Here is a 25,481-nt window from a genome sequence, read left to right on the forward strand (position 1 = left end):
TAATTTTAGACTAAGTATATTCAAACTTCGATCGTTTTGGGTGGTATGGTTCGTTTTATTTCGATTTTTAACAAACATGCCTTCGCTCGATGTGTATTGCCAATCATCAAAATACTGAATAATTGACCTGTTTAACAATTTTTATTGGACGGAGCAGATTCGCTGATATCAATAACCGGCGATTTGTAGTATATAAGTATAATAATAATGAAGTATGTATTGTAAATTGTTTAAATATTACCCACGTAATCACTAAGCTTTGGTTGCGAATATAGGTACAAATAATTATTATAGAAAATTGAAATATCAGTCTATTTATTATAGTATTAAGAAGTTCAGAGTATGTACTTTAGTCATATCGGATATATTATAAGTTAAGGTGAACGCCATAATCATATTTTAGCACCTATTTGAATACGTACAAATTACAGAAATAACGAGATCTAGCATTTCTATTGGGATATACCTATTAATTATAAACTAATAACTTAGTAGATATTACGTACAGTCTTATTATAGTCACATTATACAATTTATGATAAAATATCGACACATGAATGAATAATAATTTATGAAAGTAGGAATATAACATTTAATGTTCGCATATTATATTATTATATTATATTCTACTCTTGTAAAGCTATCAATGCAATGTGTACAATATTTAGTCATTCGACAAATGAAGATTTCATAATACGAGTATGTCATTAATTTATATCGACTCGTGATTGATTGACGTGATTTTCCACTGAAATACAGTTAGCAGTGGCGTGCAGATCATAGAGGCATAAGTGCACTGCTTACCCCAGTTGTAATAGCTCAATGCATATTTTTCATTATGGCCAGTGAACAGGCTCCTACTTAACTAGTGCCTACCCTGGCTTCAAACCCTGTGCACGCCACTGACAGTTAGGTACAAGTACCACGTACCTACCTACTCCTAATACATGAAAATAATTCTAAAATGTAAGTGATTGCCTTTGGCCAAATTAAAAGTTAAATATTATTGCACTCAATAAAAACATATTTAGCTGTCTTTGGGCTTCTGGCTCTTCTAGTATCAATCTCTTTTGCATTCACCGCGAAAATTACCGAGAGGTTCCACAGATCTTGACCTAGGAGCTCTGTAAACAAAAGTGGAATTTTAGTTTGCTCGTATTAATAGTAGATTATTCAACATGGGGGTAATGTAATGTCTTAAATCACGGACGCCGGGCTAAATCCCAAGGGCAACGAGGGAACTCAGAGTAACTCCCGAGCGTAGCGAGGGTGGTGCATCTAGAATCCTTATTGAAGCGCGGGGATTAGGGATGCCCAAGACTAAGACAGTATTACCCCAATTTCAATACGTAGAGTATTGAATTTTCACACCTAGCAAGACAATAAAATCAAAATCTTCGTATGCTTAAATAGGTACCTACCTATCTGTCTTTAGAAGTTTCTGGAAGCAAATCGTTTATTACACTTTGAGCATTAATAGTTTCTGGCGTCAAATTGCTGCTACTATCTTCGTCACTCGACATTTTTATTTAAAATTAAATAAATAATTAATTTTATTAAGTAACACCACAATACAACGTTTTGGTGATAGTTTGGTAGGGAGTTTTCAATAATCTATGAGGCTATGGTGGTTATGCTCAGAGTCCTTAGCTAACTGGTCTGTAATAAAGCATTCTAGAGCGAATGGTGTGATAATTATATTACAGTGGCACAAAATGATTTATAGTCAAAGCAATTTACCTTCTTCTTGAAAGCGTCAATTCTATTTTTCCTTCTTTTACTTGTTTAAACAACGATATTGCACCAGCGTGACTCAGTCCACGCGTTGGAACGTTGTTTACTGATAAAATCTCGTCACCTACAAACAATTTCATTTTACTAAATTATAACCAACATAAGAAGTCACATGGACAATAAGGAAATAAAGCTCACCTTCATAGATAGTTCCCTTATCAGCTGCTTGACCATTTGGAAAGACGGTCTTAACGAATATTCCCATTTGTCCTTTCGGTGAATCGGTTCCGCCTACGATGCTAAATCCAAGACTTTTATGTCCTGGACCTTTCCAAAACTCAGCTCTATGTACGGTGTTATGTGCATAATTAACATTATCTTGATGATTATTATAGTCGTGTTGTCGTGACACATGGGAATAGTTAGGAGTGCATCTTTGAGATCCAACTCTATTGAAAAATCTGCTTCGGCTACTGCTCCTCAGTTGTTCTGGTATACTTTCAAAAGATCTGTTTTGGTACATCCTCTGGGCATTTTTGATATAATGTGAGGTGTTTTCTTTGATTTCGTTTGTTGTATTGTCATTACAAATTGATAATCCAAGCATTGGTTGCGGACGTGAATTATGGAGTGATATAGGTCTGTAGTTATTACTATTAGAATGCCTCGGTGAAGGAGACGATCTCATTGAAATTTCTATATTTGTGATATTTTGTAAAGATGAATGAGATTGCGTGTAGCAGTTTCGCTCTAGTAATTTTTCGTCGTCACTTTTTTGATTTGACGACAATAGACTATTGTTCACTTGAACTCCAACTTCGCATTTTTTGTTATTTATTTCAGTTTTGTCATTGGAATGTCTGTTAATGCTATTTGCATTACGCCCGTATTGATCTTCACTTGGAAAATGAGTTTCAATGATTATTTGACTGGAAGATGGTTTGTGCACCGTTTGCGATATAATGTCAGGCGGTATACTTGACATGGAATGCATGGAATTTGTCTCGCAATGTTGATTATTTATGATTCGACTCAATGTGATTGGTGAAATTTCGTCATGTGCCATTACTAAATCTACTTGATATCTGTGAAATAGTGCGCCCTCTTCAATAGTTGCTTCAGTAGAACAAGAATTAACTATATGCTGAACATCTCCCAGAGAAGATAATCCTCTTAAAACTTTTCCATTTACATTAACTATTTCATCGCCTATTCGAAGTCTTCCATCTCTATGAGCTATACCATCAAAGTCAAGTTTAACTACAATATAGCGAATTTCATAATTATTTCCTCCACTATCAAAATCTACTCTATGTTGTGCTAAGTAGACTCCCAGGCTTTCGTCTAGTCTTGATTTCAATAATCTTATTTTCCGGAACCGTTTCGTACATGGCCCTCTGCCGAGTATATCTGTTTCTTCAATTTGTTGCACATTGACCACTTCTTCCGATGTACTTATTAAATTTTCACTGAGGTTTGGTGTCGATGAATGTTCTACTGGAACTAACTGAGACTGTAATAATTTTATTTTTCTTGTTTGTACACGTTCATCTAAAGTTATTGTTTTGTAAATATATGGTGGTTTTTTATTGATAGTTTTCTTTGGTAATGGCGGAGGTTTTGCGTCATTGTAGTCTAACATTATTAGATGATTCATATCGTTATTTTTGTATTTATTAATATCTCTATTTTGATTTTCGTATTCATAAGATGTATTTTTTTCAACTGGAAATAAAGCGCAGGGAGTGGAGCTTCTTCTAACAGGTACATGAACTCTACTAACGTTTATTTTATGGTTAAGACTTAATTGTCGGGAAAAATTACTGTGATTGGGATCTCCATTATTGTTGGATACACCTTGAGAATGACAAGAATATCCTGGTGGCGAATGATTACTGTGCTCATCCGTTGGTCTACCATCACTGTCATACCCGGACTCATTCGAGCTGACGTAGTTGCTTAACCTATGAGCCTGTAGTACTTCTAGATGTATGCTTTGATTAGAAGATGCAAGATCAGCTTTAAGATCCTGTGCAGACCCTAAAATTGAGTTATATTCGTAAACTGGTAAACTGTTTCTATTTCTGGGTAGCAACATTGGGTCGTAATCAAACGGCGCCGTTTGAGATATCATCGAAGATCTTCGAGGTACATCCTCAAATCGACGAGGTTGATATACATTATCAGGGTCGTTAATACTTCTGAATGAACTTCTCGTAAAATCGCAGTTATTTCTGAGACTCGCACTCATAAGTATATTTTCTTCGTGGACGGATATGTTATCACTGCTTTGGTATCGCTCTTCTGACCGAGTATTAGGTAAATACATTCTTTCTCTTCGAAATTTAGGAGATCTGCGATCTATCCTTTCTGAGAAACTTTGTCGTACTGATACAGACCTATGCTGTGATGCCATACTATGTTCTTCTGGCAAAACGGATAATTTAGATCGCAAAAAAGCGTAAGGAAAATTTGGCTTTTTACATGTTCCTGTATTTTGCTGGCCATCTAACTTGTTTGGTATGTTATCACAACTTACTGCTTTTGTTGATGTATTTCCTAAACTTTCGTCTGGCAATAGGTTAGCTTTTTGTTTTTGTTTAGGAGATGTTTTATTTTCAGTGTTAGTATTTTGCAAATCTATATCATCAGAAGGGTCATCCGCTTTGACATAAGTCGATAAATGTGATGTAGAGCAACTACGATAAAGCGATTGTCCATTTGATATAGAATAATTATCAGAAGGTTTTGGTGTGTGTAGAGACTGAGTTTTTGAGGAATTTAACATACCAGTTGAACCCATTCTGTGAAAAAACGTTTTAAAGGGACTCGGGGATCTATCTCTTGATCCACTCCTAATGGAATCGGTATCATTATCTTTTTTTAAGGACGTTGAATCAGAGCTGCTCCTTCCCATTTTCCAGTTTTGTTTCTTTTTATACTGCCCGGTAATAATCATCGAAGAATCCTCTCTTTCGTTTTTGACTGGTTCTTCGGGTGGTTCTTTCGTCTCCGTCCTTTTTAACATATCTAGTTTCTTGCCCATGCGACGACCCCACGTAGCAAACACTGAAACAGAGATAAAATTAATTGATTACCAAAATTCTTGATTGGTAAGAAAGAAGATACCTATATGTCGACTTGAAGTGTAAATTTAAAAAGGACTTTGCAAGGTGTTTTGTATACCGATTTGCCATCCGGTGCTTGATCCGCAACGAGAATAATAAAAGAGGGTAGTATCACACCTACATTTTATGCAAGCGAACAGATTTAATCATTAAGTATTGACCAGGACAGTGTTATATGTAAATCGAGCGGTACAAGGACAATGCTTTACACAATACATACTACTAGGCGTGCCTTTACGTTGCAGAGCGGGAGGAGTGAGTGTCGCTTGTTTACGTATAGTCCGCGACTGGTTGAGATGGCAATCGGGGTATGAGGCGAAGGGACGCCCCGCACATCCCCATGTCACCCGCACTCGTCCGCACTGGGTTATCGCAGTGGCTGTGCGGGGCGATCCCTCCTTGATTTCCATCTCGACATGTAGTAATAGTTAGTATTCTTGGTGGTATTTTGTACCTTTTTTCATGTCGTTGACGTCGTCTTCCATGACCATAGCGGGGAGCGCTGTCACGAGCGTGTAGTTGTGTGGGGTGTGCGCGGCGAGGTCCCCGCGCGGAGACGTCGCGGCCTGCGGCCCGGTCACTTCCCTGCGCTTCGGCCCGCGGAAGAGGCGCATGATGACCGATCACGCATCCATCGCGCGCGCACTACACACCCTGTTCTGCGGACATTGAACATTCTATTTACTAAGGGCTGATTTTTTAATCGCTAGACAACGTAATTGAGATGTTTTTGCAGATTTCCTTTATGGTTCGGCTCCACTATCGGAATTCGGGAAATGATTCGTGATATCGTGACCGGCGCCGGTATCGCGGTAGATATCGTTCCGCACATTCGCGCTAACCCAAGTGTTTATCGCGAATATAGGTTTTTAAAAATCCCGCGGGAAGTCTTTGTGGTTTCGGGATATAAGTAGGTATCTCACAACTTAGGGATGGCTGATCGTTGCTACAGAATGTCGCGTCTACCGACCGGCAGATTTAACAAACTTATATCAAAATTCAAACACGAAACATTTGCCGTATCCCGAATAGTGTGGCCAGTTTATTTACCGAATGCCAAACTCTCGTAAAATTTTTGGTGATAAGTCAAATAATTCTCAACTTAAAAAATTGGCAATAGAAAAATTGGAACTGCGTATGTATATTTTTTATTCTTTCATAATCATACTGAAGAGCATCTTAGAAATTAAGAGAATTACATTGTATAGGTTATTTGTTGTGTCTTTGGCAATTTCTTGACCTCACAAAACAGCTACTTAATTATTAAGAAGAATTTAAAATACTTAATAATCTATAAAATAAATGACTTTTTCAGAAATTAGAAAACCATACTTTTTCAAATCCGTACTCCTACAATCAAACAGTCGCATTTGCGTAGGCGTTAATTAAGTAGGTGCTTACCTACTGGATTACATTGTATTGCTTAATATTCTGCACATAATAAGGTTAAATGAAGATTGTTATATTACGTATTTCGTAACCATATTGCAGGTAATAATGCAAAAGCAGTCATCGACTCCACGAATTATGCAATATTTTGCACGCATATCTCGCCATGTTAAACGCGTTATGTACATTCGTGTTTTGTGTACACGCGATGTTTTCATATGTAAATATAATTTTTTCATCGTTTACCTAAGAACAAACTATAAAAACATCCGATTTAGTATTAAGTAATATGAATTAGTTAACTATATTATCTACATTGAAAAAATCATCCATACTCTGAATATCTTGAGTGAAGTAGAAGTTAAGAGCCGAAAAAAAAAACAGCTAAGTAACATAACATTACGATATTTTGTCATGTTTCTTGTCTATTTTCAGAGCCTTTTTACAAGAATTCGTATGCAAATTATGTGCAAATTACAATTAGCTAAGTTAAGCTTCATCTTAGTAGCACTTCATCTTAATTCATATCATTCTATCTCCGATAGGGTGATGCTTTAGGTTATAGGTAGGGTTTATTTTAATTTGTTAAGGAAATGTGTCTAACTGTGATCAGTGGACAAACAACGGTACCGCGTGTCCGTATCTATCATTACATGCTTCTGTTTGACGGACACTTGTAGCAGCCATAATTAAATGAGACGAGATAGTTGGCAGTAAGAACTATTAATTTATGTTTATATCATGCAAGTGTGTGACTCATCGTAGGCAGTAGTAGTCAAGTCAAGTAGTACCTAGTGGTTAGACTGGTTGGCCGGAAATCCGTGCGGCTTCTAAGCGCCAGCATTGTTAATTGCCTTGTGTAATGTGTATTTTTAGGAGCCGTGACAGCTTTGTTACTTACATAGTTGACAGGAGCTGATCGTAGAACTTTAACGGAAATGTTAACATTACTGCGATTTATTTATTCAATAAATGGATTTTGGCCTGAAACAATTTCGAATGCAGCTCTTTGACCCTCACTTAAAAGAATTTATCCTTGATAAAATTCTGCGCACAAATGGATAGGCCACGCGTTTGGCTGAACATCTGGGAGTCATCAAGAATCTAAGGGGCAGCGATTAGCAGGCAAATGGTCCGTAGCAGGCCAAAAAAGCTCAGACTCTACATGCGGAAATAAAGGAAAGGCTGCCGGATTACCCTGGAGGTCAATTCTAGAAGAGCCGCATGAATTATTACTACGATCTCAATGATGATGACTGACTGGCTGGATAAAAAGTTTTTTGGTGCAACAATGCATTTTACAAAAAAGCGAGAGAATATTAGCAAATCAGAGGTTATTGCAAGCATCACACTGTAGTTGTCAAACCACTGCGGTAGTAGTACCTTGATGACTGGACATTTTGAGAAAAGGAATTAATGGGAAAGGACATTTTGGGAAAAGGACTTTTGAGAGAAGAACATTTAAAAAAAAAGACGTTCTGAGAAATAACAAAAAGGACGGGACGTGAGTAAGCCGGGACAGATAGTATTTATAACAAAAAGGACATTACAAGAAAGGACATATTTTGTGAAAAGTCCATTATGCGCGTAGACGATCGCATTTAAGTCGGTAGCTCGAGATAGATGTAGTTGGAGGAAAGTAGTCTCACTCCTACTGCGTGTTCTAGAAGTTGAATAGTTTGTGCAAAAAAATTACATACATATTATTTAGTTTGTGTAAAATTGATGAAAAGCCAACATTACTGAACTAATTTTTAAATGTGTTGCCGCGGTCATTCACTGTCCCTAGGTAATTGCATAATTCGCGGCATTCGCAACGGCCACGCACGCACGGCTCTGACGGACCCAACGAATCCTGCCGGCTTAACATTCCAAGATTACCTGTACACAGGATTCCTTTGTGCCAATATAAATGCCACGCACGCCATCATTCCTAGAACTGATATATTTACGCGCTTAGTACCTACTTAATTATACTTTCTTACCGGCGGGCCAGATTGAACGCGAATATAAAAATCACAGAATAATTATATTGATTGACTAACTAAATGATTATTTTGCTACCTATTAAGGACCGCTAGAGCGTGCGCTAGACTCATAAAACAGTAAATGTTAATAGTACATTATATTTAATGATAAATATAGTGTCTTATTGTTAACAGTTATAAATAAGTGGAAGTCCTGTCTATACGGATTCGAGTAGAAGATAATAATAAGATCTATTTTATAAAGTAGATCAACTCAACACATCGATATAAATGACAAGATATGCCCAAGCGAACAAAAATTTTCACGGTTGTGGAACCAAATAAATCAGCGCCATATGCTAAATATGAACGACCCGTTTGAAATCCAGACAACACTGAGGTTGCATTGGTGCTAAATAAACATTTTAGGGCCAATGAATCGTTGCCATTTAGCTTCTTCAATGGCCCTGTCCTTACGAAGTAATATAATATAAGTCAATGACTCAACCGCTTTTTCTTAGAGAGAGAGCCAGCGCGTGCCAGACCTTAGTTATTTTGTAAAAGCTTTCGTTTCTCTGCGTATTGTCCCCAACACATTGATGATACGGCAACGACACGGCCACGACAAGGCGACGACACGGCAACAACAAGGCGACGACACGGGGACGACACGGTAACAACAAAGCGACGACACGGCAACGATACAACAACTACAAGGTGACGACACGGCAACGACACGAACAACGACAAGAGACGACAACGACAAGACAAAGACACGGCGACGACACGGTAATAACAAGGCAACGACAAAACAACGACACGACAAGGCGACGACACGGCAACAACACGGCAACGCGTAGCGACATGGCAACGACAAGTCATTGACACGGCAACGAGTAAAGATATGGCAACGACCGCGACAAGACAACAACAAGACAACGACACGGCAACGGCTCGACAACGACAAGACGACGACATGACAACGACAAGACCACGAAAAGTCGATGACACGGCAATGACACGGCAACGACACGGCAACGAGTAACGACATGTCAACGACAAGACATCGACACTGCAACGACAAGACAAAGACACGACAACGACAACGTGTGTCGTCACAACAACGTCATGACAACGACAAAACATCGACAAGACGACAACAAGGCAACGACAAGGCGACTACATGGGAACGACACGATAAGGCGACGACACGGCAATGACACGGTACGACAACGACAAGGTGACGAGACAGCAACGACATGACAAGGCGACGACACAGCAATGCCACGACACGACAACGACAAGGTGACGACACGGCACCGATAAGGCAAAGACATGACAACGATAAAGCGATGACACCGCAACGATAAGGCAACGACATGACAACGACACGATGACGATCTTTTATTTATTTTGAAATCTTACTTTGAAATTGATTATCTTACTTTGAAAGTTGAATTTACTTTTTTTGTGATGTAACCACAAATTCAGTTTTCCGATTTATTCCTTTGTTTGTGCTATAAGACTTACCTGCCTACCAAATATCATGTTTCTAGGTCAACGGGAAGTACCCTATAGGTTTTCTTGACAGACACAATGGATAGACGGACAGACAGACAACGAAGTGATCATTTATTATTTACTGCGGACTGAGTGTCGTATGGTCGTAGCCTTTCCAATGCGACTTACATCAAACTTAAAGCTTACTTATACTAAAAAAGCAGGGAGAAAGGCTTACCTATAATTACAAATTATGTAATATTCACTAATGGAAAGGTAATTATTGTTTATCTTTGAAAATGTATGTACCTATGTGCAGTGAAGTGTTATGCAATTAGGTAGTATTTGCACTCGAGCTTTATTTGTAAGATGTAAGTGGCCATGTTTAAGTAGTTAGTGCCGCGTTTGACGGGCATTGACATCGTGTTGCGAGGCAGGTGTGCCGCGAACTAATAAAATTACTCGTATATGTAGACGCGGGTATTCTTTTCTAATAGTGGACTCACGAGCATGTGGGAAACATAGTAAACGTGCTTTTAGTTACTTCTTCCAAGATCAAAATGTCTGATTCACGTTTTTGAAGTTATCATTTATACAATAACTAGCTGCCCTGGCGAACTTCGTTCCACCTAACAGTCGATTAAATTTTTTTTAATTTTTCTCTCCGTAAGAATCATCCTCGTACTTCAAGGAATATTATAAAAAAATTATTAGCGAAATCAGTTCAGCTGTTCTCGAGATTTGCGATCAGCAACACATGCAGCGATTCATTTTTATATATAGAGATGTATAGCGGTAGGTAAATGATTAGATTCTAGTAATAAAGCTGCAGTGCTGTAGAAAAATTCCAAACAAGTCTACTTTGTCTGATTTTAGCCGCATATAAGCTCACGTTTTAGAACAAAATACATCACTTAGGTCCAGTTGCATGACAAGCGGTTAGAGTTACCGTTAAGCTCTGGCCAACAATAAAAAGCCACCATAGTGCGTGAAATAGTGATAGTATGCTGACGGATAATCAAATCATGGTTTGTTCTCATCCGCCCTCGTGAGTTATATTTTGAACATCAGCTGCGCCAGGAGCGGTTGTAGCGGAGGTGGTGAACAAATGTAGTTTTTAAAATGATTTAATCCCACACCAAACTTGGCCAGTGCAGTTCCTTATGATTAGGTACGTGTTGTACAAATTATTATAATTAAAATTTTTAAAAATGAGTTGAGATAAATGTCCTTACAATGTTTTGTTCCTCATCAGCAGGAAGTTCGATTTCTCTAAAAAAGTTTTTACCTATATTATAACAAAAACATCGCTAAGATTGTTTTTTTCATCAAAGATCAAACCAGATTTTGGTTGAGACTTGAGGGACCAGTTACCTTAAAAAGAGCTATAACTTGGAATTAATACCACTAAGTATGTAAAATGTAGGTATGCTACTTCTCGTATCTTGTGCAATCCATTTTGCTTATAGTTTAGCGGTAACCGCAATATAACCCCGTTCATTAGCATCGTTCAACGCGCTTTTGGACAATAATGCTCAATGGGACCCATTTAATGATGGGTCTATAATACTGGTTCGGGAGTTACTGAAGTACGCTGAGAGCATTACATGAATATGTCATTCAATGTTCTCAGCGTACATATTCAAAATCCTTTGATTTTTTCTCGTTTTGTATTTTATGTCTTTTTTCTTGTACCTTTATTTGTATTTAAATTTATTATTAATTATCTAGTTAGTGTAAGTGGCACTGCCGTTCTAATAAGATATAAAATAAAATAAAATAAATAAATAAATAACTTTAACCGCCTGACATGTAACTAGATCTTCGGTGAATTGGTAGAAATTCACGTTGTTTCTGTGGTTTCTTGAAATTTTAGGATATATCGCAGTGTTTGTCTGTATGGTTACGAAGGCCGTACATCTTAAAATAGTATCAGATTTAAGTAGCGAAGCATTCTTAGCCGCCCTTCGGAGGATTGCAGCCAGGAAAGCGGCTCCTCATCATATTTATAGTGACCAGGGGTCAAATTTCTATGTGTTTATATTACGAGTAATTATAATTCTCAATTAGCACGTTTTCTTTCTTGGCATTCAAATAAATTCTTGACTGATCAAAACTGTTTTTTTCGTAGATTTAGTCGTAGGTGGGTATCTATGACGAGTTTTCGTAATTTAAAATATTACTGTATACGGCAAATCTTGACATGGTGTAAATATGGTGAGCATATAACTGTATAAATATAGTACGATGACTCACCTCATACCAGGAATGCTCATGGAGCAGACGGACGTCGGCGTGCGCAGGCGACGCGAGAGGCTGAAAAATGAAATAAAACGCATTTCAATAACGTGCTGTTTGTTTATTACCTTAGTACTTCACATCTGTGGTAATGGAAAAATTCTTGCTAAAATTGCTTTTTAAGTTCCGAATACTGAAACGTCCCTAGTATCTACTTACAGTGCTTCCTAAATCCTAATATTATGTGTCTATCTGTCTGACTACTTTACACGGCCCGGATTTGACAAAATTTGGGACAGAGATAGCTTGGATCCCGGAGACGGACTTAAGCTACTTTTTATCCTGGAAAATCAATGTTTCCATGGGATTTTTAAAGGCCCGCCTATTTAATAGATTTTAATGTTTTGTACAGAAATAGCATCCATCCCGGAGACAAACATAGGTTGTTTTTATCCCAGAAAATTGAAGAGTACTAGCGGGATTTAAACGATGAAGTCGCGGTTATCGTTTATGTGGTACATACATACAGACTGATACAGGGATAGCTTGCATCCCGAAGACGGACATAAACTACATGATTTTGAGAATTAAACGATCCCCTACGGAAATTTTAAAATTTAAGGCGCGTCAGGTAGTGTGTAGGTAGAGGTACACAATAAGTATTGCTTAATCAAACAAAAGTTCATTGTTCAATCATGCATCAACGCTAAAAAATGATTATTAATTTTGTGGTATTATTTTACAAGAATTATAATGCAGGCAGCGTCAAGGGATCGGATATATAAAAATTCCATCACGTAGATAATTTATCGCCATCTACCGCGGGACAATAGGACGGCGTTGAAAGAGTTTCTAATAGCAGCAATGAAGTTCGGGTCTTATTCGCCCAGCGTGACAGGCAAATAGAGCTATTCCCTATTATTTTTTACTGCCGGACGGATGGTGGGCACTAAAAGCCTTTGTTTGTTAGCTTGTAATGTTTCAACCGCAGGGAATTTTCACAGCAATGACAGGATTTCCAGGGTGTCTTTAAATAGTCAAGCGTCACTTCGTAAAATGCCTTAATAATTACTAATTATGTATAGTAGGCGACAGGTCGAGATGGCAATGGGGGAATGAGACAGGGGGACGCCCCGCACACCCGCGTCCCGCACGTCACCCGCGCTTGTCCGCACCGGGTTAGCGCGGGGGCTGTGTGGATTTCCGGAGCGTTCCCTCCCATTAGGGAGGGATGGCAATTATGCCATCTCAACCTATACTATCGCATACCCAATTTAGGCAGCAGATTAGGCTAGTTACTTATAAGTTCAATCATAAATAAAAAAAATTAAATACCTTTTGATGTTTTCAAACATTAATAATTGTTGGTTGTTTTAAATGGACCTATCCTACGTTTTGAAAGGGCACTATACCAGCAGCATCAGGGAGAAGTAATAAGTATTTTTAATATAAACCTATTTTTTATTATATAACTTTATTTTATTAAAATTAGCTTTGAGAGCAAAATTAATTTAATTAACGCCCATATTAACTCTGAAACGCAAATCAAAGCAAATAATAATAGCCTTATCTTTCGATCTGTCAAGATAGATTTTTCATTCCGATATTTGAACCGACGAAGCAAATATTATGTGGGGGATAAGCAAACGAATATCATAAGATCTGGCGCGAGATTGCTTGCTTAGGTATGAAAGGCTCGCAGGCAATGGACTATGATTAACCTGGCCAGTTTACTTAGAAGACAAAATATAGCTCAGTCGGCCTAAAGAATGTGATGCGAATTATATGAGATTAAGTAATTAATGTTTAAGTAATTATGTATTTAAAAGTTATTTGAGTATGTTTTCCTATAAAATCCAGAAAGCGAATACAGTGTAAGGAATATATTATACTTTTTTTATATAATTTTTTTTATACAATGTACTCCCATTTTCTTTTACAGCTATAAATGAGTTTATAGAAATTACGCGATAAGTTTATTCTAATGTAATTTGTATATCGTAAAGTTTTATTAGACTTTCATTACCCACCTGTATAACCTACGAGTTGATACCTTTGCAGATGATCACGTATATGGGAGTAATAAAATCTGTACGTTTAATTTTATAACCGTAATTGCAACGCTCACGCGCTGTTATCAGTACTAGCAAGAAGAGAGCGGGTTTAATAAAACAAACTATCATGGGTATTACATAGGCAATTTGTCGTATGTACTGTTAAGAGAACAATTTATAAGAGAGTGGGCGGGCGGACTGCGCACGCGCCTCGTGGGCGGACACCACCATTGAAGAGAAATGCCCAGCCAGTATGCTTAGTATGGGATTTTACAACCATTACAACATTGATAAAATTCGATAATCGAAACAAAATAACGTCAAAGTAAAATGGACAAACAGACAAGAATGACCTTCAATACCATAGATTTCAAAATTGACAAAGTTTCCGTTAGTGGAGCGACTGACTGACTGACTGTAGATATATCAACAAGCTTGAGCTTTAAGACAAGGTAGATAAGGTTTAAAGTAAGTTAAAGCTGAAGAGTTTCGACGCTCGAATTCTATCAACGTTGGTGAGATGTGAAATTTCATACTATACACAGAGCCTACACCAACCTACACACAGAAAAGACCCTTTAATAGAACTTTAGAATTCATTCAATGTTATTATTTGGAAAGCAAACAATGTCAACAATAATGTATTATTTGTAAACTATACGTTGATGTTTTCTGATGCAAGGTAGGTACTTACATTGTTATTATCCTAATACATTAATGGATGACTACGGAGTAAAGAGGCATAACCACGATGTCAGGTTTTGATTTCTTTTCGAGATACATGTTTGTATTGACAATGTTATCTACATTGTTTTTAGGGTTCCGTACTAAAATGGCAAAAATGAAACCCTTTTGACTTTCTCCGTCCGGCTGTCCGTCTGTCACAGTCGATTATTTCAGTAACTATATTGAAGGTATCGACATGGAATTAAAAATCTGAAATAATTTTTACATATTATACTATAAAAACTAATTATTATTATACAAATTATACAAATCATTAATATATTTTATGAGTACATACAGCTACATTTTATTTAAGTTTTATAGTAAATTCATGTTAGTAATCTGTACCCATTAGAATCACAAAACAAGTCATTGGTATTTGGTATCCATTCGCACATCTGGTCTTCGAGGCTACACGTAACCTAATTAATTAGTTTCTCATGTATTCGTTCAATAACAAATCTTCTTTGCCATGTCTCAATCTATTTGTTTTATCGCCAGCAATTAAAGTCTTCCAGTCTGACTTATTTGATTTACTTTCTCTATATACTCTGGGCGGAGTCACATTAACTTCCGATGCTTCTGGATCTTACGATATCTAATCAACGGGCAGCTGGCAGGTAGTACAATGAACCCCGGAGCGCTCTAATATCTAATTTAATATTATCTCCGTCATCGCATGGTATTTTTCTAGTCTGGAAATGAAGATAAATTAAGCATATTATATCCCTATATCTTAGGGAAATTATCGTACATGGACGCTATACGTTTTACAAAGCAGAGGCCAAGTTTTTAGATGCAACCACGGCAGATATAGAAGTTCTTGTACTGGTTTCTAGTGATTTGTAATTTCAGGATGTGCCAGTTCCTATGTAGAATCTATGGTTCTGAGTTTTAGAAGCTCATAATAAGATTTTCAACGTTTAGATTTTAGTGCTATACTTAGGACAAATTAACTACAGTACGCGGCAGAAAATAAAGTACATCGATCTTTAGAAATCAATGGCGGTTTCGTAGAGCATTGTCTGTCGTTGAGACCGGCAAAACGTCACATAGGTATCAGTCACAGAGACAACGCTCTACAAAGCCGAAATCTTATTCTAAAGATCGATGTACTTTATTTTCTGCCGCGTAATGTAACGTTTCTGCATCTTCTTTCTCAAAGTCAATGTGGCCACCAACTCTCGCAAGATGTCCTCCATTTCGTGTTGTCCTCGGCATTGTAATTAATAACAAAGTCAAAACTAAACAAATGATACTAAGAGCTGATTTTTCGATCATCAAAAAACTTATCTGGGGGATAAATTTGTGGTTTGACAGTTTTTGTATAGAAAATCTGTCAATACGTCAAATCTTTTCTTCAATTAAAGTTTATCTGGCGATTGAGTCAGCCCTAAACGTTATATATCTAACTATTATTGGCCTCTTGAAAAGGGTGGGTTTTCCTGTGGTTTAATTTCTATTTCGAGTTCAGTAAAATTGGTATACCTACCTCTTTACATTGCTAATAGCACAGTTTCTAATTACGAGAAAAGTAATACTTTGTTATTCAGTGTAGGTATATTCAAGATTTTCTTGTACAATAGAACTTTTTATGAAAGAGGTAATGATAGCAAAATGAAAATGCAATTTACTTTTACGAAGGCAGTAGATCGCATCTCGAGAGTCGAGACATTAGACGGAACTCGGGCTGGTGATTTGTTACACGTGTGTTGAGAAGAATCTAGCGATTATAGTAATTATCTTAAGCCGTTTGATACGCTTCACGGTCACGGAATGGCGTTTTAGAAGATCATATTGTACCTTAATTGTTTTAATCAGTGCGGTTTACGAAACAAAATTTTATTCCTTTCAAATTCAGCATTCTTACAATGGATTGAGGTATCATCATCATTATTGTCAACCGATAGACGACGAAATCCAGTGCCTTTCTGTGACTCATTTGATGTTGTCTGTCCACCAGAGCGGAGCCTTCCAACGTTGCGCGTTCCGGTACGTTAGTAGGTACATAATAATTCAATGTTTCCGGTGCGAGATGCCATTCTAGCACCTTGAGAATTGAGGTATGGCCTAATTAAATTAATCCCGGCCATGGTATGGCCCAGCATGATTTAAACATTGCGTTGACTAAACGAAAATTCGAGCTGGATGCGTAAATTGTATATAGATTTATAGGTACTATTTTGTGTCTAATTAGGCCGATACTTCTTGTAAAAAATATATTTTTAAAATGTGTGCAACCAATCATATTGGTAAACCCAGTAAACCCATTTGTTTATTATACGCATCTACTTTCTTTGTGTTTTCTTCAGCGTTAAGCGTTAAAATTAACAGCCGTAAATTTGAAATGTGGTGTAAAATAATACACATTAGCTTAATCATACTCTTCATCGACACACCTGTTTTTTATATTCTGTTTTTTGTGCGTTTTAAATTAAAATGAATTCATTTAAAACAGAATGTAAATGTGTTTCTTCTACGGCAGACCGAGTACAAACGTACAACAACCCTGATATAATATATTTCCACCATTGGACAATTATTATGCTACAGAGCATTTATTACTTTTGACTCGCCGCTGCTACATTTTTACTGTCTCCCCTTTTAAATGTACTGAGTATCAGTATATTAAGTATATAGATTAGATAGGTAAGTTTAATTAATTTAAATCCGCTTGTGTTGTCGTTGAAGAAATAATGCGATCAATAACTACCTGTTAGGTACATTCACAAAATTAGGTATATGTTGTACGTATGGTTTTTACAACAAGAAAACAAATCGCTCCTTACATTCCAGCACTTCACTTTGTGGGAGGCAAAGGATCTCTTTGCTTATTTTTTATCTCAAATCAATTAGCAACTAAATAGCCTATCTCAAAATATTCATAAGTCACTCAATATACCAATATAGGTACGTTAAAAGTGCACAAAATTGTCTTCATTATCCTACATTAAAAATTCTTTTAATTGCCTCGTATAATGAGATGCTGCGAACGAGATGTAAAAAACACGTTAAAAATGTTTTCAAAATGAAACAAATTGTGAACATCGAACTGGTTCGGTGTAACTCCGGAAGCGAACAGGTTTCACGCACATGAGATACATAACAATTAATTGGACTTTTAATTTTATTTAATGAAATATGTCTTCGATTAGTGCGTCCTACCAGTAATAATAATCTACGGTACGGAAACATGGACACTGATAGTGAACTAGCCAATAGACTTCATGTGTCAAGTGTGCTATGGAAAAAACGCAATGGAAAAAACTATGACTGAATTTGGAATTACTTTTTGGGATAAATTCGACGCGAAATGATTTGCTAATGTTAACGACGTAGCTCTCAAGGCTAGCACGTTTAAGTTGGAGTGAGCTGGTAAGGTCTATCAGAGAACTGATTTAAACAACGAGTTGAGAGGCGAACAACATTGAGTTGAAACTTCGAGTAAAGACTCCATTAGGTGGAGTGACGATTTATCAGGAGTTGCTGGTATCAATTGGACTAGAAACGCTACCGGACAGCTCGTGAAGTTCCAGCGAAATGAACAAGAAAGCGGGTAGATCGGTAGTGCCCATGACAGGTCATACTTTATCTCTCGCAGCACTGCAGCACACAAGTAGATTGCAGTCCCGTCGTGACCACGACTCATGTAACTGAGTCGAAATATCGGCAGTTAAAAATCGCGAAATTAATCGTAGTATGTAACTACCCGTTTTATACAATACAATAATGACATTGGGTAAATAGAACAGCACTATTAAGTACATTAGTTTAGCGATTTTAACAACTTTTATTAATGCATAGATAGGTTTAGGTAGATCCCTCCGACATCTATGGTCATGGTATAAAGTCAGGTTAATTTATTCTATGCGATTCGATTTTGTGCTTACACAAAAAGTAAAAATGTTGTATTTATAAGATGCGCAACATTGTTTCATACTGGTTGTGTGGATTAAGAAACCGATAAACAGTACCATGAAATAAATAAATAACTCAATGAGATAAGTGTGATAAAGGATCGTTTTATTTACATTATCATTTTTCTGTTCAAAATATGGTAGTTAATAGTCATGTTTATTGATGACTGCTGGATAGCGGATACATAACATTATTACAAGTCATTAAAAATTTATAACACAAGTAGGTATTGCCTTAAAAACCTTAATAAAATAAAAATTTATTAAAGTTTTAATAAATCAAATGTCATGAATATAAAACTGGTATCTAAACTTTATTGATTCTGATATAAATGATATTAGGTATAGGTAGGTATGTTTAATTTTAATGTGTTTTATTAATTTCAGAACTGTGCTTTCGAGTTCGAGTAGTTTTTGAGCTATCGCCAAAAATCGCCTCACCACCTGGGTGCCTGGTGCACTTCCACGCACATGTAAACTGTGGAATTAACTCCCATCGGCGGGGTTCCCACTAGATTACAACATGGGGTTATTCAAGGGACCGACCAACACATACCTGAAAGGCCGGCAACCCATCGGCGGCGGTTCGTCTGGTGCTGCAAATGTTCATGGGCGGCGGTAATCACTTTACATTAGGTGACCCGCTTGCGCATTTACTCACTATTTTAATTTTAAAAACATGAGAATTTTCAATACTAAACAAAATAAAAAGAAGAGAATTTTCAGAACATACATACATTTTTTTACGTTACGTTTCTAAAAAACATGTTACGTAGAACCAAACTAAAAACCTTGGTTCTATGTATCTAGCATTCTAGCAGATAACTCAAAAACTCCTTTTTATTTTTATTTTAAATATAAGACAGCTGTATTAACTGCTGATTTATCATCATCATCAAGCACGGTTACCTAATCCACGTAACGTTTCATCAAAGTGTTGAAATAATAAACCAACCTGAAAAAGTGCGGCCTAACAGTTTGTGACATCTTTGTTAACCTGCGTTTACAGCAAATAAATGATTGATTGATTAACCAAGGTTGGAGGCATTTTCTCCATACTAAAGGATTCCAGGTTAGCCCGCATCCATCTAAGATTGCATCATCAATTACCACCAGGGAGTTTGCAGTCAATAGGAAAAAGTGAAATGAATTCAGAAAACGAGTACCTAGTTAGATAGGTAAGCTATTAAAAAAAAAAAATACTTAGTGATACATATTATTTTCCTTCAGTAAAGAATGGCGCACCTAAATATTAATTTTCAAAATAAAAATCAATTTACCCACGATAGTCCAGAACTGCTGACCTAAGACTTTGTGGTAAGAATCATGGGGTTCTACTGGGCCATGTCGGCTTCTGGGTATGTTGGTCAGAGCAAGCCAGCAATAGTTAATAATGACCGCGTTGATGAAGTGACCGCAATATTTCGTGCGACGGTCGGGTGGCATCCAGGTCGCATATGCGCATATGCGTCCGCGCATGCTGGTTATCGCGGCCGCACTCAATATGCTCTTTGCATTTTAAATAGGTCTACCACATGTCTTGGCTTTACTGAGATTGTCCTGTTTTACAACTTCGCTTAGGTTGGAGTCGTGCGAGTCCAACATTGTATCAAGTTTTAGTTTGTGTGTAGGTACTCTTCCATTGATTATGCAAATGATTTCTTGATATCTATATCCATTTATCTATACTTCTATACTAATATTATAAATGCGAAAGTGTGTTTGTTTGTCCTTCCTTGACGCTCTTACGAAGCAACCAATCGCCTTGATGTCATAGAGATAACACGACGGAGTAACATAGGATACTTTTTATCCCGGAAAATCCAAGAGATCCCACGGGATTTTTAAAAACATATATCTACACAGACGAAGTCGCGGGCATCAGCTAGTAGAAAATGATAATGCTAAATAGGTAGATAAAAACAAGTAAATAATATTAAGCACCTGCCTCATTAAATTTTTGAATTTATATGTAAACAAAAAAAAACGTCTGAGATAGTGAAACAATATGTATAGTGGGAATTATCCGTGTTTAGTTTGTTATGTCCAGCAGTCGACGTCTATCGGTTGATGATGATGATGAACCTGCGATTGCCGGTCAGTTTTTGAAGCAATTTGATTTTAGCCGTTTTTGCGCTGATAGTAGAAATGGGCGTCATGTGAACGTACTCGGAACTAAATGTTAGTGATGACTGATGAGACATAAGTGTCAACATAGTGTCAACACGAAGTCAATTCGACGACATAAAGTGTCAATTTTTTTATTCCCGGTAGGCTCTGTGGGGCGCTTCGAATCGGTACAAAAAATAACTGTCATTTTATATGGCACACTGCTTCCAGCGTACCTACTTGTATTATACGTTCATTTTAATGGCTTGTCCCGGTTTGCTCAACAAAATTGTGGCGTAAATTATAAACTACGCCGCGTAGATTATCAGTCATTTGCACAAACTTATGGCAATGAATTAAATCAGATTTCTTAATTACTTTTAATACTAGACTTTGTTCGAGGTTCAATAAGTATATGCAAACAAGTAGGTATCATGAACATTTTCTAGGAATCTATTTAATAATAATAAATTAATAACTAGTAGGCAACTTATCCGAGATACTTACCTATGCTATCATTTAATCGCATTTTAAATTATTTATTCTACTCTTCTGAAGAGGTTTAAAAAGTTTGCCAAGATACCTACGACACCTATACTTTACTATAATTTAATAATATCTATCTTGGCTTAAGTAAAGATTTTTTATCAGTTGAGCTTTCTCTGAAACAAGGAAAATCCTCCTCCTTCAGTGTTTACTAGCAATGGGAGAGTGGCACATTCACGAACTGGTTTTTTGAACCATTCAATAGCTAGTGGTTATAATATGTTTACTTAATCTTTATCGTACCTAACAGTAGAAGAGTATTCAAAGTCATCTTTACATCGATAAAAACTTATTTTACTATAACATCTAGTACTCGTATAACGGTACCAGAGAAAGCATTAAGATTATCATTATTTTATATCATTAGGCCTGTGTAGGAAGTAATGTTTGTATAAAAAGCATCATCGCGTATCCAGATACGAGGAGATACATGGTAGGATAATGGCCATTCCAGTGTTTATGATCAGCTTAGGTAACAAGAGTCGTTAGTACTCTGAATTCTGACACATGATTAATAGTAGGCATACATATCGTCATCTAACTTAGAACTCTTGTTCATATGTATTACTTACCTATCTTGTATTCTCAACAATATTAAAACATTTCCGTGTTCTACTCTGTCCTTATTTCTCATTTTAGTATTAGTCTCGACGTCAATCTTTTCCTCAATTTGATCCATACAGTCTTTTCGTAAACGCTTTCTTCCTACTTTTCCTACGATAATACTTCCTGTCATAGTGCCTATTCTATGCGTGTGCGTTTTTCTCTTCTCTTTATCATTCTAATTAAATTCCGTTTTGATTTACTTTTCTAATTATAGGCACGAAGATATATCTAGGATTTGTTGCATCTATCTGTGTGCGCGCGATTGCTATTTGTATGGAAACATTACATTCGAATAGAATTTCTTATAGGTCTATAAGTTGCAGTAGAATTTTGTATTGTATAAGCACCTGCCTAACTTGTAATTACAATGTTGAAAAGTTGTTGCTGTAATACAAGCGACAAGCGTACAAGGCAAAATAGCGTTACTGAAATAGGTTTGTTATATTCGGCAGCTGCTGCTCGACCGTTTTAGGTAACTCTTTAATGTAGCTGTATGCGTCCAGGGTAAAAATACCCACTTTTTTTGTCGCAGTCTGCCGGGACGGATATGTCTTTTGTTCTTAGATCCTCATTTAAAGAGAGGTTTAAGTTTCAAACTGTAAAAGATGTGAATATTAGTGAGCAAACAACTTGTTTGTTCTTTCAAACAATGATACGTATTTTTATTATTAGTTAAAACCTTTTGGCTTGGTTTAGTACCAAAGATAGTCCCTTTGTTTAGTTCTTATCGATATACAGTTTTTATTTACAGAGGACTAAAATAATTATTCATAGGTATTAGGTAGGTATACCTAATAGGTGATGAAGTGTTCTTAGATACTTTCTGCTAGGAAACTGCACCTGCAACTTTTTACTAGGTTGTAAGTAGTAGGAAGGTACCTAGATATCGGTTCTGATATTTCATTGAAAATGCGGAAGTACACTTGCTCAAATGGAATCCTCCGAATTACGATCATTTATTATTAACAGAATTCTTTAGCCTTAATTTTTTTGGTGGCGTTACTAGGTGAATATTATTTATACGCCTGGTGTTTCTAAATACGTAGAGTCTTTTAATATCGATAGCCTTCGAATTTAGGTTCTTTTACTTTATAATACGTGACAAAATAAACTTGAATATACATAAGTAAACTATGTACCTCCTATATACCCACTATTATATATTTTCATTGAGCAATATAATTGGAAATACTTATGTAGTAACCTCTATTTCAATCAGTAAATCGAAGTGTCAATCTCAGGGGCAATGTAACAAATTATTATTATTGTTTTTAGGGTTCCGTACCCAAAGGGTCAAACGGAACCCTATTAATGTCACTCTGCTGTCTGTCTGTCTGTCTGTTCGCGTGTCACATGTAGCTCGTAGATGAAATGAGTCACAACACGACTAATAACCCTGAAATTTTGGTACGTTGACCCCAAACCGAATATTATTTTAGGTATTCAATTAAATTATCTTTGAAGGGGGCTGCCACACATAAAAAAGGAGCCGAAAAAAATTTCTTAACCTAGCCTAGCATATATGGGAAGTCATTGTCTTAGATAACTTATTGAGTAAGAATATATTTTTATTCTTTTTTATCTTAAAAAATAAGGAAATGGGGGGCCAATGTTGTCAGTTTTAGACCATTTTTGGGACGGGGTCTATCTCCAAAACTAAACTGCATAGTTAGGAATACTAGGTCTACATAGTATGCGCGGCGATGGAGAGAGCCATGCTTGGAGTTTCTCTACGTAATCAAATCACCTATCTGAGACCTATGTCCAGTAGTGGACGTCTCTCGGTTGATGATGATGATATACATACTTTATTTAAACAACAAATATTGAAAACTGTGATTCAGATAAAGTAATCTGGTTATGCTGTGACCAAAACATAATTATGTATGGAACCCTAATAGAGCGAGGTTGGACTCGCACTTGGTGAGTTTTTTAACTGATTGCGTTGTTATTGACATAGAGTTGCTATCGTAGCGAGGTTTTGTTCATAGTATGGTGTGCTGTAATTGAGATAATTCTAATTAAATAGGACCTTCTTATGGTATTATAGAAAACCAACTGATTAGGTAGATATAGGTAAATCTCCCTCTCCATCTGCCTATTTACTTAAATAACTGAATAAATCTTTTTTTTTAAATTTTTATTTAAAAAGAATATTAGCCATGTTAAATGACTAATATTCCCCTTTCCCCTCCAACTAAGCGTCAAGCTTGTGCTAGGAGTAGGTACGACAATAGTGCAACGGGCGGGGTTTGAACCGTCGACCTTTTGGTCTTCAGTCCACTCCTTTACCCGTTGAGCTATTGAGGCTTTTTAAGGCTTTTATTGATTGATAAGTGACTACCTAAAAGCGGTGATAGCCTAGTGGTTAGCCTGAAGTCCAAATTATAATGATGCCGTTCATGATTCTAGGTCAACGGGAAGTACCCTATAGGTGTTCATGACAGACACGACGGACAGACGGACAGACAGACAGAAAACAAAGTGATCCTATAAGGGGTATTTTTTCCTATTGAGGTACGGAACCCTAAAAAAATAGCGACAACCGAGCATTGAACTATTTTAAGTAAGGTAAGCAGTGCTTTTATACCTCTACGGCCTGCACGCTACTGATATCTACTTTACATGCTTGAAAATCTAAGCTGAGAACAGCATCGGACACGATTTTAGTAAGTCCTGTTACTGGTATTAATCATTATAGGTACCTATACTTAAATTACTTATTATTAAGCACGTACCTACCTACCTGCTCATCTTATTCTAAATTTAAAATTCTAAATGTAACCTAGATTTGGATTTAGATTATTGGATTATGATTTAAATTAAAAAAAAACTTTTGTGTCCCTGGCGAACTAGGTACCTTCTGCAATACGGGTATTTCCTAGTGCAGAGGGTAGGAAACTCGTTCTTGTAGTTAAGTTCAATAAAATTATTATTTAAACGGTGTTATTAATTTATATATAAAAAAACTTTAATCAGGTAAAAGGTTTAATCAAGTAGATACTTAGGGAACTACCTGCCTATCACAACTATTTAGGGGCTAAATTAATAATGATCACGGAACCCTGGATAAAACTAGAACTTTAGCTCTACCATCTACAACTCTACGTTACGCTCCATAAACTTAATGCGCTCTCACCTTTGCTTTAATAAATAAAATAAATCAAAGCTAAAGGTGCGTTAAAATATTAAATCTAAGCATTGAGTTAATAGAAAAATGAAAATGAAATGATATTAACAATCTAGGATGATAAAAATAAATTAAGGTACGGCTACATTAAAACAACGATATATTATAATAGTAAGTAGGTACTTACTTATTATTTCCGGAGTGTAACAAATTAAAACAAATTTTGTAAATAATAATCCGATAACTGATGAACACAAAACATAAGTCACAACACAGTATGAACAGAACACTACAGTCGCAACTTCATTCGGGGGGTCGAATGTTATCATCAGTAGCGTAGAGACGTGCAGATCGATCCCAATGCGGGAATGTTTTGATAAGGGCGGCTGCGGACGCGGAAAGTTCGTCTCACGGGGAGAGTAGCGGAGACCTCAGTG

At 36.6% G+C, this 25,481-nt stretch overlaps 1 protein-coding gene across 1 annotated transcript; it reads right to left on the bottom strand.

Moving 5' to 3' along the window:
* Positions 1–48: 48 nt before the first annotated feature.
* Positions 49–25,481, bottom strand: LOC117989761 (uncharacterized). The gene is made up of 6 exons (XM_034977176.2): positions 25,232–25,481; positions 11,975–12,034; positions 5,317–5,521; positions 1,933–4,803; positions 1,741–1,858; positions 49–1,124 (listed from the first exon to the last, which is right to left on the bottom strand). The coding sequence occupies exons 3-6, from the start codon at positions 5,474–5,476 to the stop codon at positions 1,061–1,063; spliced, it is 3,213 nt and encodes a 1,070-aa protein (XP_034833067.1). The 5' UTR covers positions 5,477–5,521; positions 11,975–12,034; positions 25,232–25,481; the 3' UTR covers positions 49–1,060.

This window comes from Maniola hyperantus, chromosome 2, assembly GCF_902806685.2.
Source record: "Maniola hyperantus chromosome 2, iAphHyp1.2, whole genome shotgun sequence".
Lineage (NCBI taxonomy): Eukaryota > Metazoa > Arthropoda > Insecta > Lepidoptera > Nymphalidae > Maniola > Maniola hyperantus.